Source organism: Zootermopsis nevadensis, unplaced genomic scaffold, assembly GCF_977971745.1.
Source record: "Zootermopsis nevadensis isolate Lab colony 2312 unplaced genomic scaffold, Znev_1.0 Znev_ptg000012l, whole genome shotgun sequence".
Taxonomy (NCBI): Eukaryota; Metazoa; Arthropoda; class Insecta; order Blattodea; family Termopsidae; genus Zootermopsis; species Zootermopsis nevadensis.
This window is the reverse complement of record NW_028259144.1, coordinates 2,106,778-2,123,477: the sequence shown is the minus strand read 5'-3', so window position 1 is coordinate 2,123,477 and position 16,700 is coordinate 2,106,778. Positions and strand designations below refer to the sequence as shown.

The following is a 16,700-nucleotide window of genomic DNA, read 5'->3' as shown; positions in this document are numbered from 1 at the left end:
TTAACAGCATTACCAAGGCGACTGTTATAACAATACACATTCATAAATATTGACCCTTAAGGCTTTGACCGGGATGTTCTTTTGTTAAATCTTATGTGGTACCGCCTGATTCGACTTCTAATGGTTAAGTGAAGTGTTTTCTTCGCGGTACGGTCTGGATTCGTAAATATTATGAAGACGAGCTTCGGCTTCAAAGGGTTAACCAGCTGATTTTCGTAATGGTGAGGTGTAGTGTTTTCTTCGCGGTACGGACTGAATTCGTAAATAATATTCAGACGATCTTCGGCTTCAAAGGGTTAAGGTCCAATTTCCCTTCACGGCAAATTCTTACCATTAAACTAACTATTGCTTGTTATATAGACAGATGGGCCTTTATTAACTTCTGATTTTTCATAAGGCTACACAGAGTAAAGAAACCATCGTGACCATGAAAGATTAAACGCGGTTTTTGGTCGTTTTCTGAGAACTGCCCGGAATATTGTAGCAAAACCATGTAAACTGACGCTTCCGAGTGTTTCGTAACCTGTCACATTACCGTGAGAAGTATGAGGATTGTCGCGGCAGTAACAGTAACAAGGCGAAAGCATTTGTTTCTGTGCTCTGCATTCCGTTTAAGAAAGGGTGGGTAATCGTGGCTCCCCGCAGAGATCAGGGACACGCGACCTTCTGCCAGGGCACGCACCACTGACAGCAAGTCTTCCGCGTGCCCGGTTACTAACATGAATTCAGCACCGCGTCGCGGAAACCTGTCGGCACAGCTTGTGTGCCCAATTCGTTGTTCTCCTGGATTATCCATGCACTTCACCTTAGTCGTTCATTCGAAATTAACTTCATTTAAACATTTTGTTCAAGTGCCATAGTCAGTATCAGCCGATTGGCTGCGGAATGGGTTAAAGGAATTCGATCCCTGCCATGTAAAGTATTTCACTCTTAATTACCACGTCGAGACCACCCTGGGGTTAAGGCGGTAGGAACGTGAAGTTGGTCACCCACTGTATCTACTACTGTCAGTCTGAGATCTGATAGTCTCACGACGGTGAAAATTCGGTTGTGGTCTTCTGGGTTGTGACGTCCCGTAGTCTTGTCCCTGAAGATGTAATCGATTATTTCCTCCGAAACGTTGTTCGCTACCTACAAAACCCAGAAGATCCCTCACCTACAGGCAAGGTTAATTCACTGAACGCCGTCTTCGCGTCGATGTCCTTAGACACAGGGACAGGCTGTTATTTCGTCGGTGTAGCTTAAGTCTGGAGGGGGAGGTCATTTCTACGAAAAGCTGTGAACCACTTGCAGTAGTAAGGAGCCAGGATTCACTGCAATGAATTAAGCCTAACACCTGTTCGCGGTGATTGTACCGGAGCGTGCAAACAATTTCCGTGACAACCCCCCAGAGGGAGGGGTCCCGGCTGCTACCAGGTGTTCCGCCCCTCGTGTGTCCTGACCCAAACTGCCCTCTGACACGGCAGCCGACCTCTGGCTGACCCACTTGTGTGGGGCGTGGTGGCTCCAGTGACTGGTGTGGCGAACTTTAATTTGGCGGCGATAAATCCTAGTTCCGTGACGGACGCGAATTTGAGACAGGTAATCAGGTAGTAATCGCAACAGAAGGGTTTCCGAAATCACTCGTGTGTTGTTTATTATTTTGATTACAGGATGTTAAGAATTAAACATTTTGGAGGGTCGTTCTGTTGGTTCAAAGACACGGAGTGCACGTGTCCGCTGCGAAGACGGTGCAATATGGTACAATGTTTTGTTCTAATAGTCCCGGAGAACGTCAATATTAACCACTGAATCAGTACGTTCGGTCTGTTACGTGGTTTTTCCATTAACATGGAGAATATTTTGATCTCTTGTGATATAAAATGTTGTTAAAACAGTTTTAAAACAGATGCAAATCATTCTCAAAGCCGCCGGCACCTCGTGTTACGATGGGATCACACCCGACGTGCTAACGGCGCCTCGCTTTAACTCACTTGTCTATTTTAGAAGTTTAACTTTTTACCAACCAGCAGCTGGTTATATGCTTCGCCCCGAGTGATACAAATATCAGGGGTTATGAGTGTATTAAACTGTTAATGTTCCGATAAAAAGCTGGCTTAATCTTTTGTAACGTCACATAGTCTTTGCTGTTTCATGGTTTGGTCTCGTACCAAAGTCCACTTTTACTTTACACGTCTATTCCCCGTCAGAATATAGGGAAAATGTTTCAAAGCACAAGAACGAAGTTCTTAATGTATGAAGCTCAACTTATTAGCTGCGTAACCGAGGATGTATTTTTTATTTGTAGTGTTCTGTCTGACGACAGGTCCATATGAACAGGATCCTTCCATCCTTTTCTCGGACTGGGACCTGTTCATATACATTCTTGGCAGAGATGATCAGAAGTGGTTTGCCATTGCCTTCTTCTGTGTGTGAGTGGAGTAATTGTTGGGATGCCACGGAGAAACCGGGGAAGCCCCCGGAGGAAAACTCCGTGATGCCTAGACCACGGCCTTGCCCAACACAAGTTATAAATTTGTAGAATTACTAGAATATTAATATAATAAATTTGTAGAATTACTAGAAGACCAGTGACGGACGGATACACAGTCCTGTGTCGTGGGCTTAGAGGCTTGTCAACACGCAATTAATCAGATTCACCAGAATTCCCTTATGTGGTTTGTGTCACGTATGAATGTATTTTCTTTGCGTTAAAGAATGGATTGTAAATTAATATTTAAACGACCTTCGGCTTCAAAAGTTTAAAGTAAATAGCATTTTACAGGCTGCCCTGTCCGATCAGACTCATCGTTCTGACAACCCTGCGTTCTTAGTTGTTTCTAATTAAATTTTAGAGCGTGCGCCAGGCTGCAGTTCGAGCCCAGACCTCTGTTCGCTGTTTATTCCTGCATGGAAATGGTTGTCTCGTGTAGGAACGCGGATCCGATCGGATGGTTACGCCACAACGTCATAACCTTTGCAGAAATGTCGATTCAAATGTTAGAGCATACGCAGTGTTTGAATGGTGGTCGTACCTTTTCATGTGATGAAAAGGCGACCTTTACGTCGAACAAAGCTACATTGTGTTCTGATTCTAAACATGTGTGCTGTAATATCGAGCATTGCTTTCTGTTTCTACGTGGCGAACTTACTTCTTCGTGACTGATATCAGTTTATGGTCATGAACTTTAAATTATCCGCAGTCCTTCGCGGAGATGATATTTGTTTAATAATTCGTACACCTTTTTAAGGAGAGTCGAGTCTCTTGTATATTGTTTAACTACAGGGATTTATTTTAATTTAGTCTATGGAGATGCTGGGAGAAATGGCAAAAATCATTGCCAGCATTAGCTGTCTTCGAGTCGGGATTCGAATCTGTGCCCACTCAAATACGAAGCGACGTTTCGTCCTTTTATACTTGTTCTGTTGTAACATGCAAATAAGAAAGAGTGAGGCAGGAGAACATTCTGTAGCCGTGGGCGTTTGTGAGGGGATTTTCACTCATTCCCCCCCCCCCCCCCCACCCGAGCTTAAGAGGAGGCTTCCAGGACTTTTATCACTGCTTTGTGATGTTGAACGCGTCTTATTAGATGCTATTAATTGTGGGGTTCTGAGGGGGGAAGGGGGGGGGGTGTTGCTGTAAGACGGCGCTCGCTTGGGTGACGCTTTGTTTACTGCCGTCAGAAGGAGACGCCGTCTTGAAGGCAGGAATGTCAAACAGAAAGACGTTACAGCCTTCTCATCCATTATAGAATTTATCTCTGTTCAAAATGATACGAATAATACTTTACAAGTGTTTAGCACAATGCCATAAAGTCGCTCAAGTCCTTCCATAATGGAACAGAAATTAAGAAAAGCGAGTTCTTCGTTCTGTTTGACCTCAAGAGAACTCGTTTATAGATCTACAGAGCTTATCCGTCAACCTGTGTCCGGGATTATACATCCATGTGTATGGAATGCACTTAGACCACTTTTAAGTCAACACAGGGTCACAATTTGATATCTGGCGCCCCTCGTGGCGTCGTATCGAACTGTTTACGGATTTCTCGTTGACTCCGATGGATTGCTTGGTGTGCAATTTTTACCACGAAATCCAATATTAGAGGCAGAACCTGATTGTTTCGTTGATACTAGGGTTCTGGCTTCAGCCTACTTAGTGTTGGGGTCACGAATGACTCCCGTGTCCTGTAAAGTTTAATGGTAACTATATGCACCACCTGCTTAAACAGTCAGTAATTTTATATTTTGTATTTGTGGGTTTCGTATGATTCTCACTGTAAAGAGTGGTTATTTCCTAAAAAAAATATTATCCAGCTGATCGTAATCTGGTCCATAGTGACCGACGTTTCAGAGGAACGTACTACTTCCATCATCATGGCCATCGCATCGACCTGATAATGGACGTAGCAAGCACCTCCGAAACGTCGGTCATTAGCTGCCAGACAGCACGGAGTAAGATCTCTGAAGACAGCCATCTTCATACTCGTTACCATGAGAACATGAAGTCTCACTAAATTATATTTTATGCTCTGTAGACCCTTGCTTGTTCGCAATGACCTTTCACGACGTTTAACATTGTATCACGACTTAAAATTCTGTAGGTAACAACAGAAAAACGCGCTAGAGTTGTCGGATGTTACCAGGGATGACCTAAAAATAAACAACTAAATCAGTTTCTCTGAAAGAAAAATAATGCAGACGTCTTTGTCCGCCGGACGCTCTTCATTTGAAAAACCGGGTGCCATCCTACAAACACGGCCCTAAGCGGGGAATATGTTAATTAGAAGCTGAAACATTTGCATGCTGTGGTCGACAAGTTTGTGAGCTCAAAGTGGGCCATGGAGTGGTTAAGATGTTCCTGGGTCATAAATAAAAGCAGGGGTGGCTGGGAGGGGGGTGAAATGAGGGAAACAGCAAAGCGATTTACATACGAAAGGTGCACTTTTTAAAATTTCACCCCCACCCCATCCTGGCCATACTGAAGCACCATTTTCACTTCTGCTTGCGGGATAGTTAGTCAGTGAACATGCCGTGGGTTCCGAGGGGATCAAAGTTTTAAAAGGAGATGGAAGAGTGGGTGGGGTGAAAGGGTAGTTTCAACCCTTTGAGCACAACTCACCGAATCATATAACGCACCATTTCACACGTGTGCATAGTGTATAGTTTTTTCCTTCTTCTTTTCGTTAAAGTTTGAACACGTTCATAATTTACGAGCACTGACTAACCAACCGCCTTGTAAATACTGAATTAATTCAATGGAACCATTTTCCACCCACCCCTCCCTCTCGGTCTATCCTCCCTTGTGTTCAAAACTTGTACCGGGGTGAGTCTGGCGAATATTCGTAGTGATGCAAGATATTTACACTTGTTTCCAAACTTCTGTCTCATTATTTTCGAGCAAGAAGGTAACAAATCTCACCACCAGGCAACTAAGTAACTACGTAGATGGCTTAGCGAACCCGAAGGTTCATCACCGAATTAACCAAAGCCCTCCACCGGACCCTGTCCTGGGCCAACAAAATCCAGCCTCCTTCAACTCCTATCTCCCATTGATCCCGCCTGAGATTATCCTCCCATCTACGTCTAGGTCTCCCCAGCGGTCTCTTCCCCTCAGGCTTCCCAAATAGTGGACCCAACCAACCAGATGGCTTACCGAACCCGAAGGTTCATCACCGAATTAACCAAAGCCCTCCACCGGACCCTGTCTTGGGCCAACAAAATCTCCCATAGATCCCGCCTGAGATTATCCTCCCATCTACGTTTAGGTCTCCCCAGCGGTCTCTTCCCTTCAGGATTCCCGAATTGTGGACCCAACCAACTAGATGGCTTACCGAACCCGAAGGTTCATCACCAAATTAACCAAAGCCCTCCACCGGACCCTGTCCTGGGCCAACAAAATCCAGCCTCCTTCAACTCCTATCTCCCATTGATCCCGCCTGAGATTATCCTCCCATCTACGTCTAGGTCTCCCCAGCGGTCTCTTCCCCTCAGGCTTCCCAACCAACACCCGGTGAACACCCTTGTCCCATCCATGCACGCCACATGCACCGCCCATCTCATTCTTCTCGACTTAATCACCCTCACAACACTGGGGAAGGAGTACAGATTTTTTAGTTCGTCATTATGTAGACAACTCACACCGAAATACCGTGAAATTACAATATATTCCGTTTCATACGCACATGAATGTCATAAATTGTATGAATGCGGGCTAGGTATTTTTTAAGCGGGTACATTTTCCCTGGGAAAAATTATAGCAATAATATATTAGTACTAGTAGTAATAAAGAGACTGGAGAAAAGCACGTGAGAAGCGTCACCAAGCATTATTAGGATGAAAAATCAAGGATGGGATGCGCAGGGCTTGTAGCACGCACGACAAAATTAGACTCGTGCTTAATATACGGTCGGAAAGCTGAATGGAAGTGACCATTCTGAATAAGTCGGTGTGGACGTGTGATACAAAGGCAACATCAAAGGTTTTTAGGATGTCCGTTTCAAACTAATGCGTAATAAACTGTACCTTAACCCGTTTTTGCACAGACGCAGTGTCGTCGAATTCTACGAGATAAGTTAGCGGTACAAAGCGTTTTTCCTCTTGTCATTCCGGTGCACAGTGATTTCAAACGCATAATCAGACGCGTTCTTTCGGTTCTCTGAACCGAATCTAACACTTAAACAGCATGTGTTAGAGCAAAATTAGTTTTCACGAAAGATGCCTAGATCATCGTTTGTGGGAATGCCTTTAAATTGGTTTACTGTTTAATAATCTGAGCTGTAAGTCATGTAGCTACAATCCAGACTAATTTATCATCTTTCTGTATCTTTCCATTTCGGGAGAGACGGTCAAGCAAATGCACCCTTGGACTCGCTGCCATCTCTGTTTATTTAACAAGACAATCAAATGAAATAGTAAACAGAGATTTAACGGAAATAATGTGATAGGAATCTCACAGTCTCAGAGACCGGTTATCGTTGGTGAGGTTTCCTTTCGTAGTTTTCCTCACTCTGTCCTGACAAATGCTGCAATAATGCCAGTCGAAACACCTCCTTCGAAATTTCTTTCTGATTTGTCTTTCATTAATAATGTTATCATTCGGTGCTCTATAGCTTACATTAGTTAAGAGCTTCTGACAGAGTCGTTAAATAAACTATAAATAAATGTTTAAACAACGAAGTTATTTAAAAATTGTTAGAGCGTTTAATAATTTGTTACACGGCTAATTGTTTTGGAGAAATTTATTGAAATACAGGGTTTATAACACACTGCCAGATACAAAATTGAAATCCTCCCGACAAATGTTAGTGCAGTCTCCTATGCCAAATTAAATCGAAATTCGTCATGTAGTTTCTGAGATGAAACATTAGGTCGGACGCGCAGACATGGCCTCCCTGTTACGAGTGCGATACGCTGCCACACACACAGATTTAAAATGACGTCCTTTGGGCCAGTTAACAGCATAGATTTTACACTCCGTAGAGGCAGAAATTATTTTATTATACAGCTATAAACATGTCTGCCACATTATTTTAAAATGAATGTAAATAGATGTTAATGAGATTGATATTTCATTGAAAGTGCCATTTTTACGTCCTTTATTTATTTCTCTGTGTGTTTCTTTCTTACGCGGCTCTGTTGTCTTATTATATCTTTTGCCAGCTGGCTCTGAAGGACACTACGAGAGACAAAGCTCATAACTGTTTGTTAACGCAGCAGCGAGAATGACATCATTTCCTGGAAGCTTTGAGCTCTGTGCCTGGATATGCCTTTTTAATGAGGTCATGACACCTTATCTTGCTGATTCAACCGCATACAGTTGACTGGATACTGCCTTGGTTAGCACTCTGTCGTCGCTGAAAGAAACTAAAATGTCACCAGCTATGTAGAAATGGCCGGATATTACAGCCTAGTACACACGCATGGGAAACTGTTGCCATGGTGATTAGGTGTTGCTACACGGTCCTCTTGGAAGACCTGGATGTATAATTTAGTTATAATATTAAAATGAGTCTAAGAAGTGGTCTACTGTCAAAGGGTGAACTGGATTCAGGATTTTATCAGCTGGTGGGTTTTTGAAGACATCTGTCTTCTGGGTTGTTGCGCTGTGTAGTCTGGTCGATGTTAACCAACGTTTCAGAGGTCATACTGCCTCCGTCATCAGGGCGATTAAAAATAAGATTTCCGTCTTCTGGGTTGTTGCGCTGTGTAGTCTGGTCGATGTTTACCAACGTTTCAGAGGTCATACTGCCTCCGTCATCAGGGCGATTCATTATGACCTCTGATACGTTGATTAACATCGACCAGACTACACAGCGCAACAACCAAAAAGACAGAAATCTTCATACTCGCCGCTGTGAAAACCTCAAATCTTACGTGGTGGGTTTCTGCAGTTTTCCTGAGAGCATTCGGACAGCGGTAACATTGTAGACTTCTATTCGAGAGGTATCTTGTTCGAACCTTGAAAGTGTTTCCGTGTAGTCTGCTGGTCTTTGTAACTTTCCTCGGGGTTTCTAGACGAATGCTTGCATACTAACACTACGTGATCATCTTTTCATCTCATTGCAAGTTATATAACCTCTTAAATAGCAAGAAAATAATTTCATGACCCATGTGGCAAATAACTCGATTAATGAACGGAGTGATAAATATAAACAATTTGTGAGGCCTTCAAATCAAATATTTCTGAATTACCAAACTGTATGCACACCTATTTTTTTGCGCGAAGGTGTACGAATTTTGAAGGGTATTTTACGTCATTTCTCGGTAGGTGGGGGTCGAAACCAGAGCATTATTAAGGGTGACGTGTTGATGAATGCTGCAATCAGTGATCTGCCTCATATGAGTCATACCATGACATTATAATAAGGTTACAGATGCAATAAGGTCGGTGTCTAGTCTCGAACCCCGGGCTGTAATCATGGGACTGGGGGAGTTTGATACTCAATTACCTTCATAATCGTAAATTTACATGTGATACAACGTTGATTGCAGCACTTTTGTGTTCAACAACACAATGTGATGTGATTCTACGTGACGTGTTGAAAATATGATGAGAAATATTGATCATTAATATTGGTGAATCGCGTTTAAAGACTTTTAAAAATTCCGGGCCTCTAGGGGTGGGAATTATATTAGTAATTTGTGCCAAATAGAATGGAAATGTGTTCTATGGTATGTCACATGATGATGCCACCTCTCCGTTACTAGTCGCTACTGTAATTCACTCACCTTTTCCCATGACCACACAAAAGGGGCAGAATTGCTTCCAATCTCACATAATCAACGGAACTGTAATGTCATGAACTTCGTAACAAGGGCATTATGTATTAAATGGGTTCATTATAATAACATTTGTAATCTCTAAACGAGAAAAATGGTCGTTTCAGAGCTTTTTAAATCCGCTTTCTTATGCTTGTAAAGGCGTGCAACATTTTTCTTTCTAATTAAGAGAAAGCCCAAATTATTATTGGGAAAGATATTCTGAACGGTTAATTGGGAATGGTGTGACATACGTAACACTTGTATTTGAAGGCATTATTACAGTATTTTCTTTGAGAGACTGAAGAAAACCTCGATGTCTGGGGTGCATCAAATACAGATGATTGCTTCGCCGACTTTTCGTATAATAATTTGTAAAAGTTAACAGAGTTACAGGCTATGTTAGGGTCGATAAAGCAAGACTTTTAAACACTTGAGCAATAGCATTGTTATTTAGCGAAACTCTGTCTTTCTTGGTTCTGAAATGATGGGTCCCTACCGCCTTCACTTGCACCAGTGCCAGCAACTGCGGCCGGAGATTGCGGATCGGAATCCGCTGTTCCTGACCCTGCACTGCTCAGCTGCATCGAGTTCCTTTGCTTTTGTGTAGCTCACTTCCACTTGAAGGTCCATCACCCCGCCCACAACATAACGTGAGACCACTTCCGCATCCAGCCTCACGCAGTGTCCAGCTCTGAACGTCGCGTCGAACCCCTCAGTGATGCCACGCACCAGGTTCACCTGTGACAACTTCTCTATCTTGTTCTCAGCACTTAGCTTCACTTTATACTTGAAGCCCGATGCCTGAGCCCTGGTGCCAAAAATTTGCACAACGCAGCAACACTTACTGTCCCCAAAACACTTGTAGAAGATGAATATCTCGTTGTGCACCAGGACTACGGAGGCAGAGCTACTTGTTTCAGGGGAAAGAAATTTGGCGTCTGAGCAGATGCGGTCTTCGTGTTGGCTTTCCAGATGTGTGACGAGTTCCGCGAACTTTCCGTTCCAGTCGCAATCAATTTCTGGAATTCTGCCCAATGGACAGGGGTGAGTTCCATGATGGCACATGGCTTGGTGTTCCTTGATAAATTCCCCTGAGAACATTTCTTCACAGCCTTCTTCGTGGAATTTGCATGGGTAGTTAAGCTTGTAGCAGACGTCCTCCAGAGAGTAGTTACGTGCCTGCAGAATTGGATGTCTGCAAGTCGGGCACGTCTCAAGGCTAGGTCTGCAGCTGCTGCAAATGTTGTGTCCATTCTGGCAGAACACTATCGGAGGTGTCATGTACTCCATGCACACCGGGCATTCTAGGATTTTGAGGATGCTTTTCTCCAAGTCTTCAGGTTTGGCGGCGTCAGTGAGGTCTGGGTTGGTGGAATCTAGAGTTACGAAATACAGGGACATTGTAAAATGTCTGGGTAGCTATGTCATGGCAGGCAATTAAGTTAATGAGTACGTAATCGCCTAATTTTGAAGTTCGTGTGCTACATGGCTTCGTGTAAGTTGAGAAGGTGATCATGCAAGGACTCATACTGCCAAAGCGGGTATCTTACGGATTTGTAACAAGTCGGTCGTAGCCTATTATACCAGTATTTATTTATGTGCGCAGACAACGTAAAATTAGTAAAATCTGAATAAGGATAATTTATTACCAGATAAAAATGTGGTTCGAAATAAGCCAGTCTATGAGAAGCTTATTTCGGCCATTGTGCTAACTTCGCATTCTTTAGAAGCTGACAGTCGCAAACTAGTCAAATATTCTCGGGATATTTTGGAAACAGATCGTTCACAATCGTGTTTACAAAACCTTCCACTGGTCCGTACCCTCAGCCAGATTACTCTAATCACTACTCTCACATCTGCTACTTTAAAGTATACTTTAACAGGCCTGATCTGGGTTTTTTTCCGTATTTATCTTCCTGCTCTTTACAATTTTCCAACACCGCGAGTTTCAATCTCGGTCAGTGCATGTGTACTTACCGTCCCCTGAGTTATTTTACTCTGGGTTCACTTAGGGTAATTCTTGTTTTTGATAAGGGAGTGTACAAAAGGGTTCCACTTAAGGTCCAGTTAGGTCTGAGGACGACTAAAGTACGAGTAGGATGAAATTAGTAATGGGGAATGGCGCGTTCTGTATATACTGAAGTGTGGAAAGAAGGCCCCGACTCAAATTTCCCACATTCCTTCCTTTCAGAATCATAAAACAGCTTCTCTTCAGCAGTAGACACCAACAAAAGCAAACGAGCGAGAGTTACGTACCTCTGTTTTTGGCAATCCTCGGTAACCACTGCGGCCAGTTCGTGACGTGTCCTCTCAGCCACTTCTTAGCATTCATCTCGCGCTGCCTCAGCGGCGGTACTGGCGACTCGGTCATGTCAACTGTGCTGTGTCCGCGTAAATCAGGATCGAATCCTCCTACAGTCTCGACAACGCATCCTGCCTACTGCGATAGCGTCTTGGCACGCTACAACGCAGTTAAACAATCTTAAGAACTCCAGTGATTACCTCAAATCTTTAAATGGCTGTTCTCAGGGAGTGCGGTAAATATACAGAAATGAACAGAAATGTCAAGGAACATAGTCTGCAACAAGTTAACAAACAAACACACAAGCTGATAAGATATTATCTTGGTTGAACAGGATCTTGCGGCTGTCGGCTGTTTTCCGATACTTCAACGAACTACTGTTGGATATGTAGACAAGTATGCATTCATTATAAGACAGAGTAACACACTGACAAACACTGTTTTAACTGAGGCATAACCAAACCCTTTCCCGAAGAGACATGTTGCTCTGTGAGAGATTCCCAGTTGTTTCTGGGATTTATTCCTTCCACTTATTGTTCTCCTGTCTACATATCTAGGTCTTACAGGAGGTTTCCTTCATCAAGATAAATAAATAAAGATTTAGTCTAAATTGAAATATGAAAAAGAAGTAACAAGTAAGCCAGCGATGCTGTGTTACAACGCACATGACTATTATAGACAGTTTCCAAAATGTTGTGCTTAAGAAGAAGAATCAAGACGATGGATGATGGATTATCTCGTCATTAAATATTCATTGTCCGTCAGGCTTGCATGTTTGCGCGTTGAAGAAAAAAAAATTGAATTAATTTCTGATAGCAAGAAATACAAAAGAGTCTGTGTTTCCGGTAGTCTGGACGTGAAGAAGTCATATTCATTTTAGTTTATATAAAAAAAAAACATTTTACAACTTTTATAACTTCACTGCGATATTACGCAGATAATTCTGAAATAAACTGTTTTGCTGTTCAATACAAAAGGAGGTTTAATTTCCGTCCGCGTTGACGGGTCATACATCACTCTAAGATTGAAATTCTGAACAAAGGAAAAATAAACGGGCTTGGACAAATCTGCCTTATTGGGCCTGAGTGTAACTTTGCTCCTTGTGGCTGAAATTGTAAGCGCCACGTCAGAAGTGTGTGGTATTCGAGCTCTGTAAGTGCGAGCTAATCACTAACAAGCAGCTGCCTGTCACGCCAACGTCAGCTCGTCAGCGGAATTGTGCGATGCTGTGACGATGATATGGGTTCGTTCAGTTTATCAAGAATTTCCTGTTTCAGACTGATCATCGCTTATACATTTGGTTTGACTACAAATAATTAAAACAGAAACACGTATTTAGGTTGAGTTAGGGAGACCTGTAACACGATTATTGGAGATGAAGAATGGATACATTTTTGTTTTAGAAATTGAAGGGAGGAGCTATTTGGGAGATCCAGATTAGATGGAGCATATTAAAACTTATCTTAAATAAACAGGGTATGAGGGCTCGGACTGGATTAATCTGGCTTAAAGAGGGAATAAGGTAATAAATCTTCGAGAAAAATTCTGTATGAATTTATTTATTTCCCCATACATGTGCCCCCCATATGATATTTTAGATAATCACTGTAATAATATTTCATTATGGATTAAAAATACCTTTGCGAGTTATTTTGTCCACATTTCTGCTTATGCCTGTTTGTTAAAAGTAAACATTCTCCTTAGAATTTTCTTATTTCCTTGTTCCAAAATACTAGTTTTTCTCAAACTTATAATTTAAGATTAAAAGCCATCTTAGTCTGTAGCTCAGTCATGCCCACTTATAATAAAATCTAATTTTTCAGTTGTCCACGGCAAAAATAATTGTGTACAGCTGAAGTCGAAGGCGGTAATAATAGTGCCAGTTTACCGAGAATAAATTTAAGCGTTTTTCTAAGAAGTAAAATATTAGTGAGAACTAACAAATTTTTTTTTTAAAAAAAGCAAAGCTTAATCTAAACTGGTTCTGGGATTGAAATTTCAAAATTGACATTCAGCTCATCAGTTCCAACAAAATACGTAATCACTTCTGCGTCAAATCTGACGCATTTACCAAGTTTATTCAGAGTTGTGAAATCGTCCGCAATATGTGCCACCAGTCGCGTTTCTGTTATCTTCTCGTACCCATTAGCAGCTCGAATCTCACACCTGTACTGGTAGGTCAGCATGCAATTATGTGACTGACAGGCGTGCTGGGCAACGCAGAACAACTTCTTTGGATCGTCTTTTGTGACTGTGTAACAAAGGAAGTATTCAGTGTAAACGCTCAGTATGGCCACTCTGTTGAAAGTCAGGGCGACGTAATTGTTTGTAGAAAGGTACATGTAGTGATTCATCTCGATGTGACCTTTCCTCCACCTCTTAATACCCTTCCAAAGACAAGGTTCGTGAGGTAGTTTTGCCATCGGACAAAGAACGGGTTCGTTCGGATCCCCTTCTAAATGCATTAGCAGACTCTGAGGCCCGCTGTTTGGTTGTCCAGTTAGGTAGGGTTGCTGGCTGACGGTGTCAATCATTTCAGGGCACTGAACGGATTGCCCTTGCAACTGATACATTTGTGAATTTCCTCCAGTTTGGTGCTGAGGTAATTCTTGAGACTGAATTTGGCAGAAATCATCATCTTCGTCCAGTTTCAACAGATCGATACAATCCTTCATATATTTAAATTCATATTCATCTTCAATCAGATTCTGATCCTGTACTTGTTCTGGGGGTGGATTACAGTCCCTTAATTTTTGTTTTTGTTTTGGATTAACGTAGAATTGAGCACGTGATTCATCATGCTGACGTTCCACATGGGCGCGGCTTGTAATATTTTCTTTTTGAAGTCTCGGCTGTGGCTGGTGATGTGCTGATTGAGGTTTATGGTGGGGCTGATACGGTGGTTGTCCCCCTTCCTCCTGGATTTGCTCGAACTTTTGACCATCGTACCGGTTCTTCAGCTTCCATTCTTCAGCGACCTCCTGCGGTGTCTCGTCCTGCTGGAACATGCTGTTACAGATGACAGAAAACAGACTTTTTTGACGTATTTGTTGCATATTATAGGATTTGAGACTTTCGCGGCGAGTACAATCAATAAAATCTTCTCGGGCAATCAGCCGCGTTAACTGGTTCCCGAAACGTCGGTTTACTACGGTAACCAGTTAACGCGGCTGATTGCCCGAGAGGATTTTATTGATATTGCATATTATCATAATTTTCTAAAGCGTCTCAATGCTTTATTTTAAAAGCAGTAATAATTGCTGTTAGGCCCATAAATCCAAGGGTTGGGGGGAAACGATTAGGACAATGCTTGTAAGAGGAGCTGCTTAAATATATTGACAGTTTATTCATACTGTGTAGCTCTACACTTATATTAGATTCGCTAATTCACCAAGTGAGGATGCTGACGTATGCAATGGTTTATTTCATTCGTCGAATGTGTGTGTATATATATCTTTTTGGGACACCTTGTATTACTGTTTGGGTCGTCGGAACACACAGTTAAATGGAAGGGACGACTGGACAGACTCACTAAGTGCCTTTAAGACGATGCTCTTTTACGATAGGTCTGTATAGTACGATGGTAATTTTTCGTACTGATCGCAAAATAAAACCGGATTCAGACTGAATTACACACGCACTGATATTAAAATATTAATAATGAATTAGTCCTTGTGAAGCTAATATTAGCTCAAGGACTCAAGAACTTGCGGAAGGCTTATTACGTCGATTCTGCCCACAGGCCCCTGTCCTGAGCAATAGAATCCAGTCCACACCCTCTGTGCCTATCATTAAGTTAAGCTTAATATTATCCTACATGTGTCTAATTCTGTCAAGTTATATCTTTCTCTAAGGAAATCCAAAAAAAAAAATTAAAAGATTATTTCACACGTATACATAACAAGAGGCAAAGTATAGTGCGTGTACTTCAGTGTTTATGTTTTTTAGTTAAATGACAAAAATATAAGTTTTTTCTGTACTTCGTGGTAGCAAGCATTCCGTGAATTTAGTCTGCTCTTAATTTACTCGGGAATGCAATTTAGATTAGTTTACAGCTTTGCCAAATATTTGAATTTTTGCCACATTTTACATATGTTTATTTGTTACCTTTGTATCATGATTTTGTCCTGCAGTCTGTTGTGTGTTGAGACTTGCAAGGAATGCAGAAAGTCCGAAGCGTACTACTATACTTCCTCCTTCACCTCACTTCCTCGCCCCGCAAGTCTCAAGATTACAGTCGCGAACTATATACCTACTTTCTTGCTAGAATCTATAATTTGTATTTTCGCCAAAGTAAATTAATATCATCGTGCAGCAAACCCTTAGTTGTGTTCCTGAGCCTCCCTACGAAGGTTAGAGTGGATTAAATTTCGTTTCGTTACAAAAAAAATCCTTCATATTAAGAATATTATTTATTTAAGTTAGCTGTATAGAATAATTTAAGCTTACTAAGTGTGCCCATTTCAGCATAAAAACACTTTCTGCGTAACTTTCTCAATGTCTGAAGACGTTTCATTTACATAATAGAGACGTTTACATTTTGCTGTTTGAAGAACATAATCGGTTTCGTAAAACGAATTTTGTGTACACTTACACGCATTTATTTATTCATATATCCGTATTGGCGTATTTAATAACACGTACCACGTGTATACTTTAATGTGACTTTAGTTAATGATTCGTTGTATTTACGTACCTTGCAGGACCGGAGTCAGTGTCACAGTCGTCCGGTAGAAGTTGACTGGAACTCTTACCGTATCGCTGCTGTTAGTTTAAAAACATGAAGACGAGCGTGTTCATAAAAGATTGTGTTTGCTAATGTTTGCATTGCGATCAATATGAAGCCACGAAAAAGTTTCCCCCCCCCCCCAACACTAAATCTTCCTGCGAGATAAAATCGAAATTGTGTTCAGAGTGTTAACTTAAACAAATATAAGAGCCAGGAATTTATATGTGTTATAAAATATTATAACATCAAGACATTTTAAGTTAAATTTTGGAGTACTAGTTATCCTTTCATGACAAAATATATTTAGTAAGTCTATTTCATGTCGACAGACTGAATATTCCATTTTTGTGTGTGATGTCTAAAATTCTGTTTTTCTGAAGATTATACTTTTTTTTTTTGGAATGTTCGACCGTGCAGTCCGATAGAAGT

At 41.7% G+C, this 16,700-nt stretch overlaps 3 protein-coding genes across 4 annotated transcripts in view; 1 reads left to right on the top strand and 2 right to left on the bottom strand.

Moving 5' to 3' along the window:
• LOC110840259 (uncharacterized) overlaps positions 1–16,700 on the top strand; it is a 341,537-nt gene that overhangs the window by 59,398 nt on the left and 265,439 nt on the right. The gene's annotated exons all lie outside the window — the stretch shown is intronic.
• On the bottom strand, positions 7,203–11,807 carry LOC110837181 (E3 ubiquitin-protein ligase SIAH1B). The gene is made up of 2 exons (XM_022079049.2): positions 11,497–11,807; positions 7,203–10,616 (listed from the first exon to the last, which is right to left on the bottom strand). Exons 1-2 carry the CDS (start codon positions 11,609–11,611, stop codon positions 9,742–9,744), a joined length of 990 nt encoding a protein of 329 aa, XP_021934741.2. The 5' UTR covers positions 11,612–11,807; the 3' UTR covers positions 7,203–9,741.
• On the bottom strand, positions 13,084–16,364 carry LOC110837182 (uncharacterized). Of its 2 annotated transcripts, none has more exons than XM_022079051.2 (2): positions 16,239–16,364; positions 13,084–14,551 (listed from the first exon to the last, which is right to left on the bottom strand). In XM_022079051.2, the coding sequence occupies exon 2, from the start codon at positions 14,548–14,550 to the stop codon at positions 13,516–13,518; it is 1,035 nt and encodes a 344-aa protein (XP_021934743.1). In that variant the 5' UTR covers position 14,551; positions 16,239–16,364; the 3' UTR covers positions 13,084–13,515. The 2 variants fall into 2 exon arrangements, with proteins under 2 accessions (XP_021934743.1, XP_021934742.1); XM_022079050.2 differs by lacking the exon at positions 16,239–16,364 and adding an exon at positions 15,650–15,741.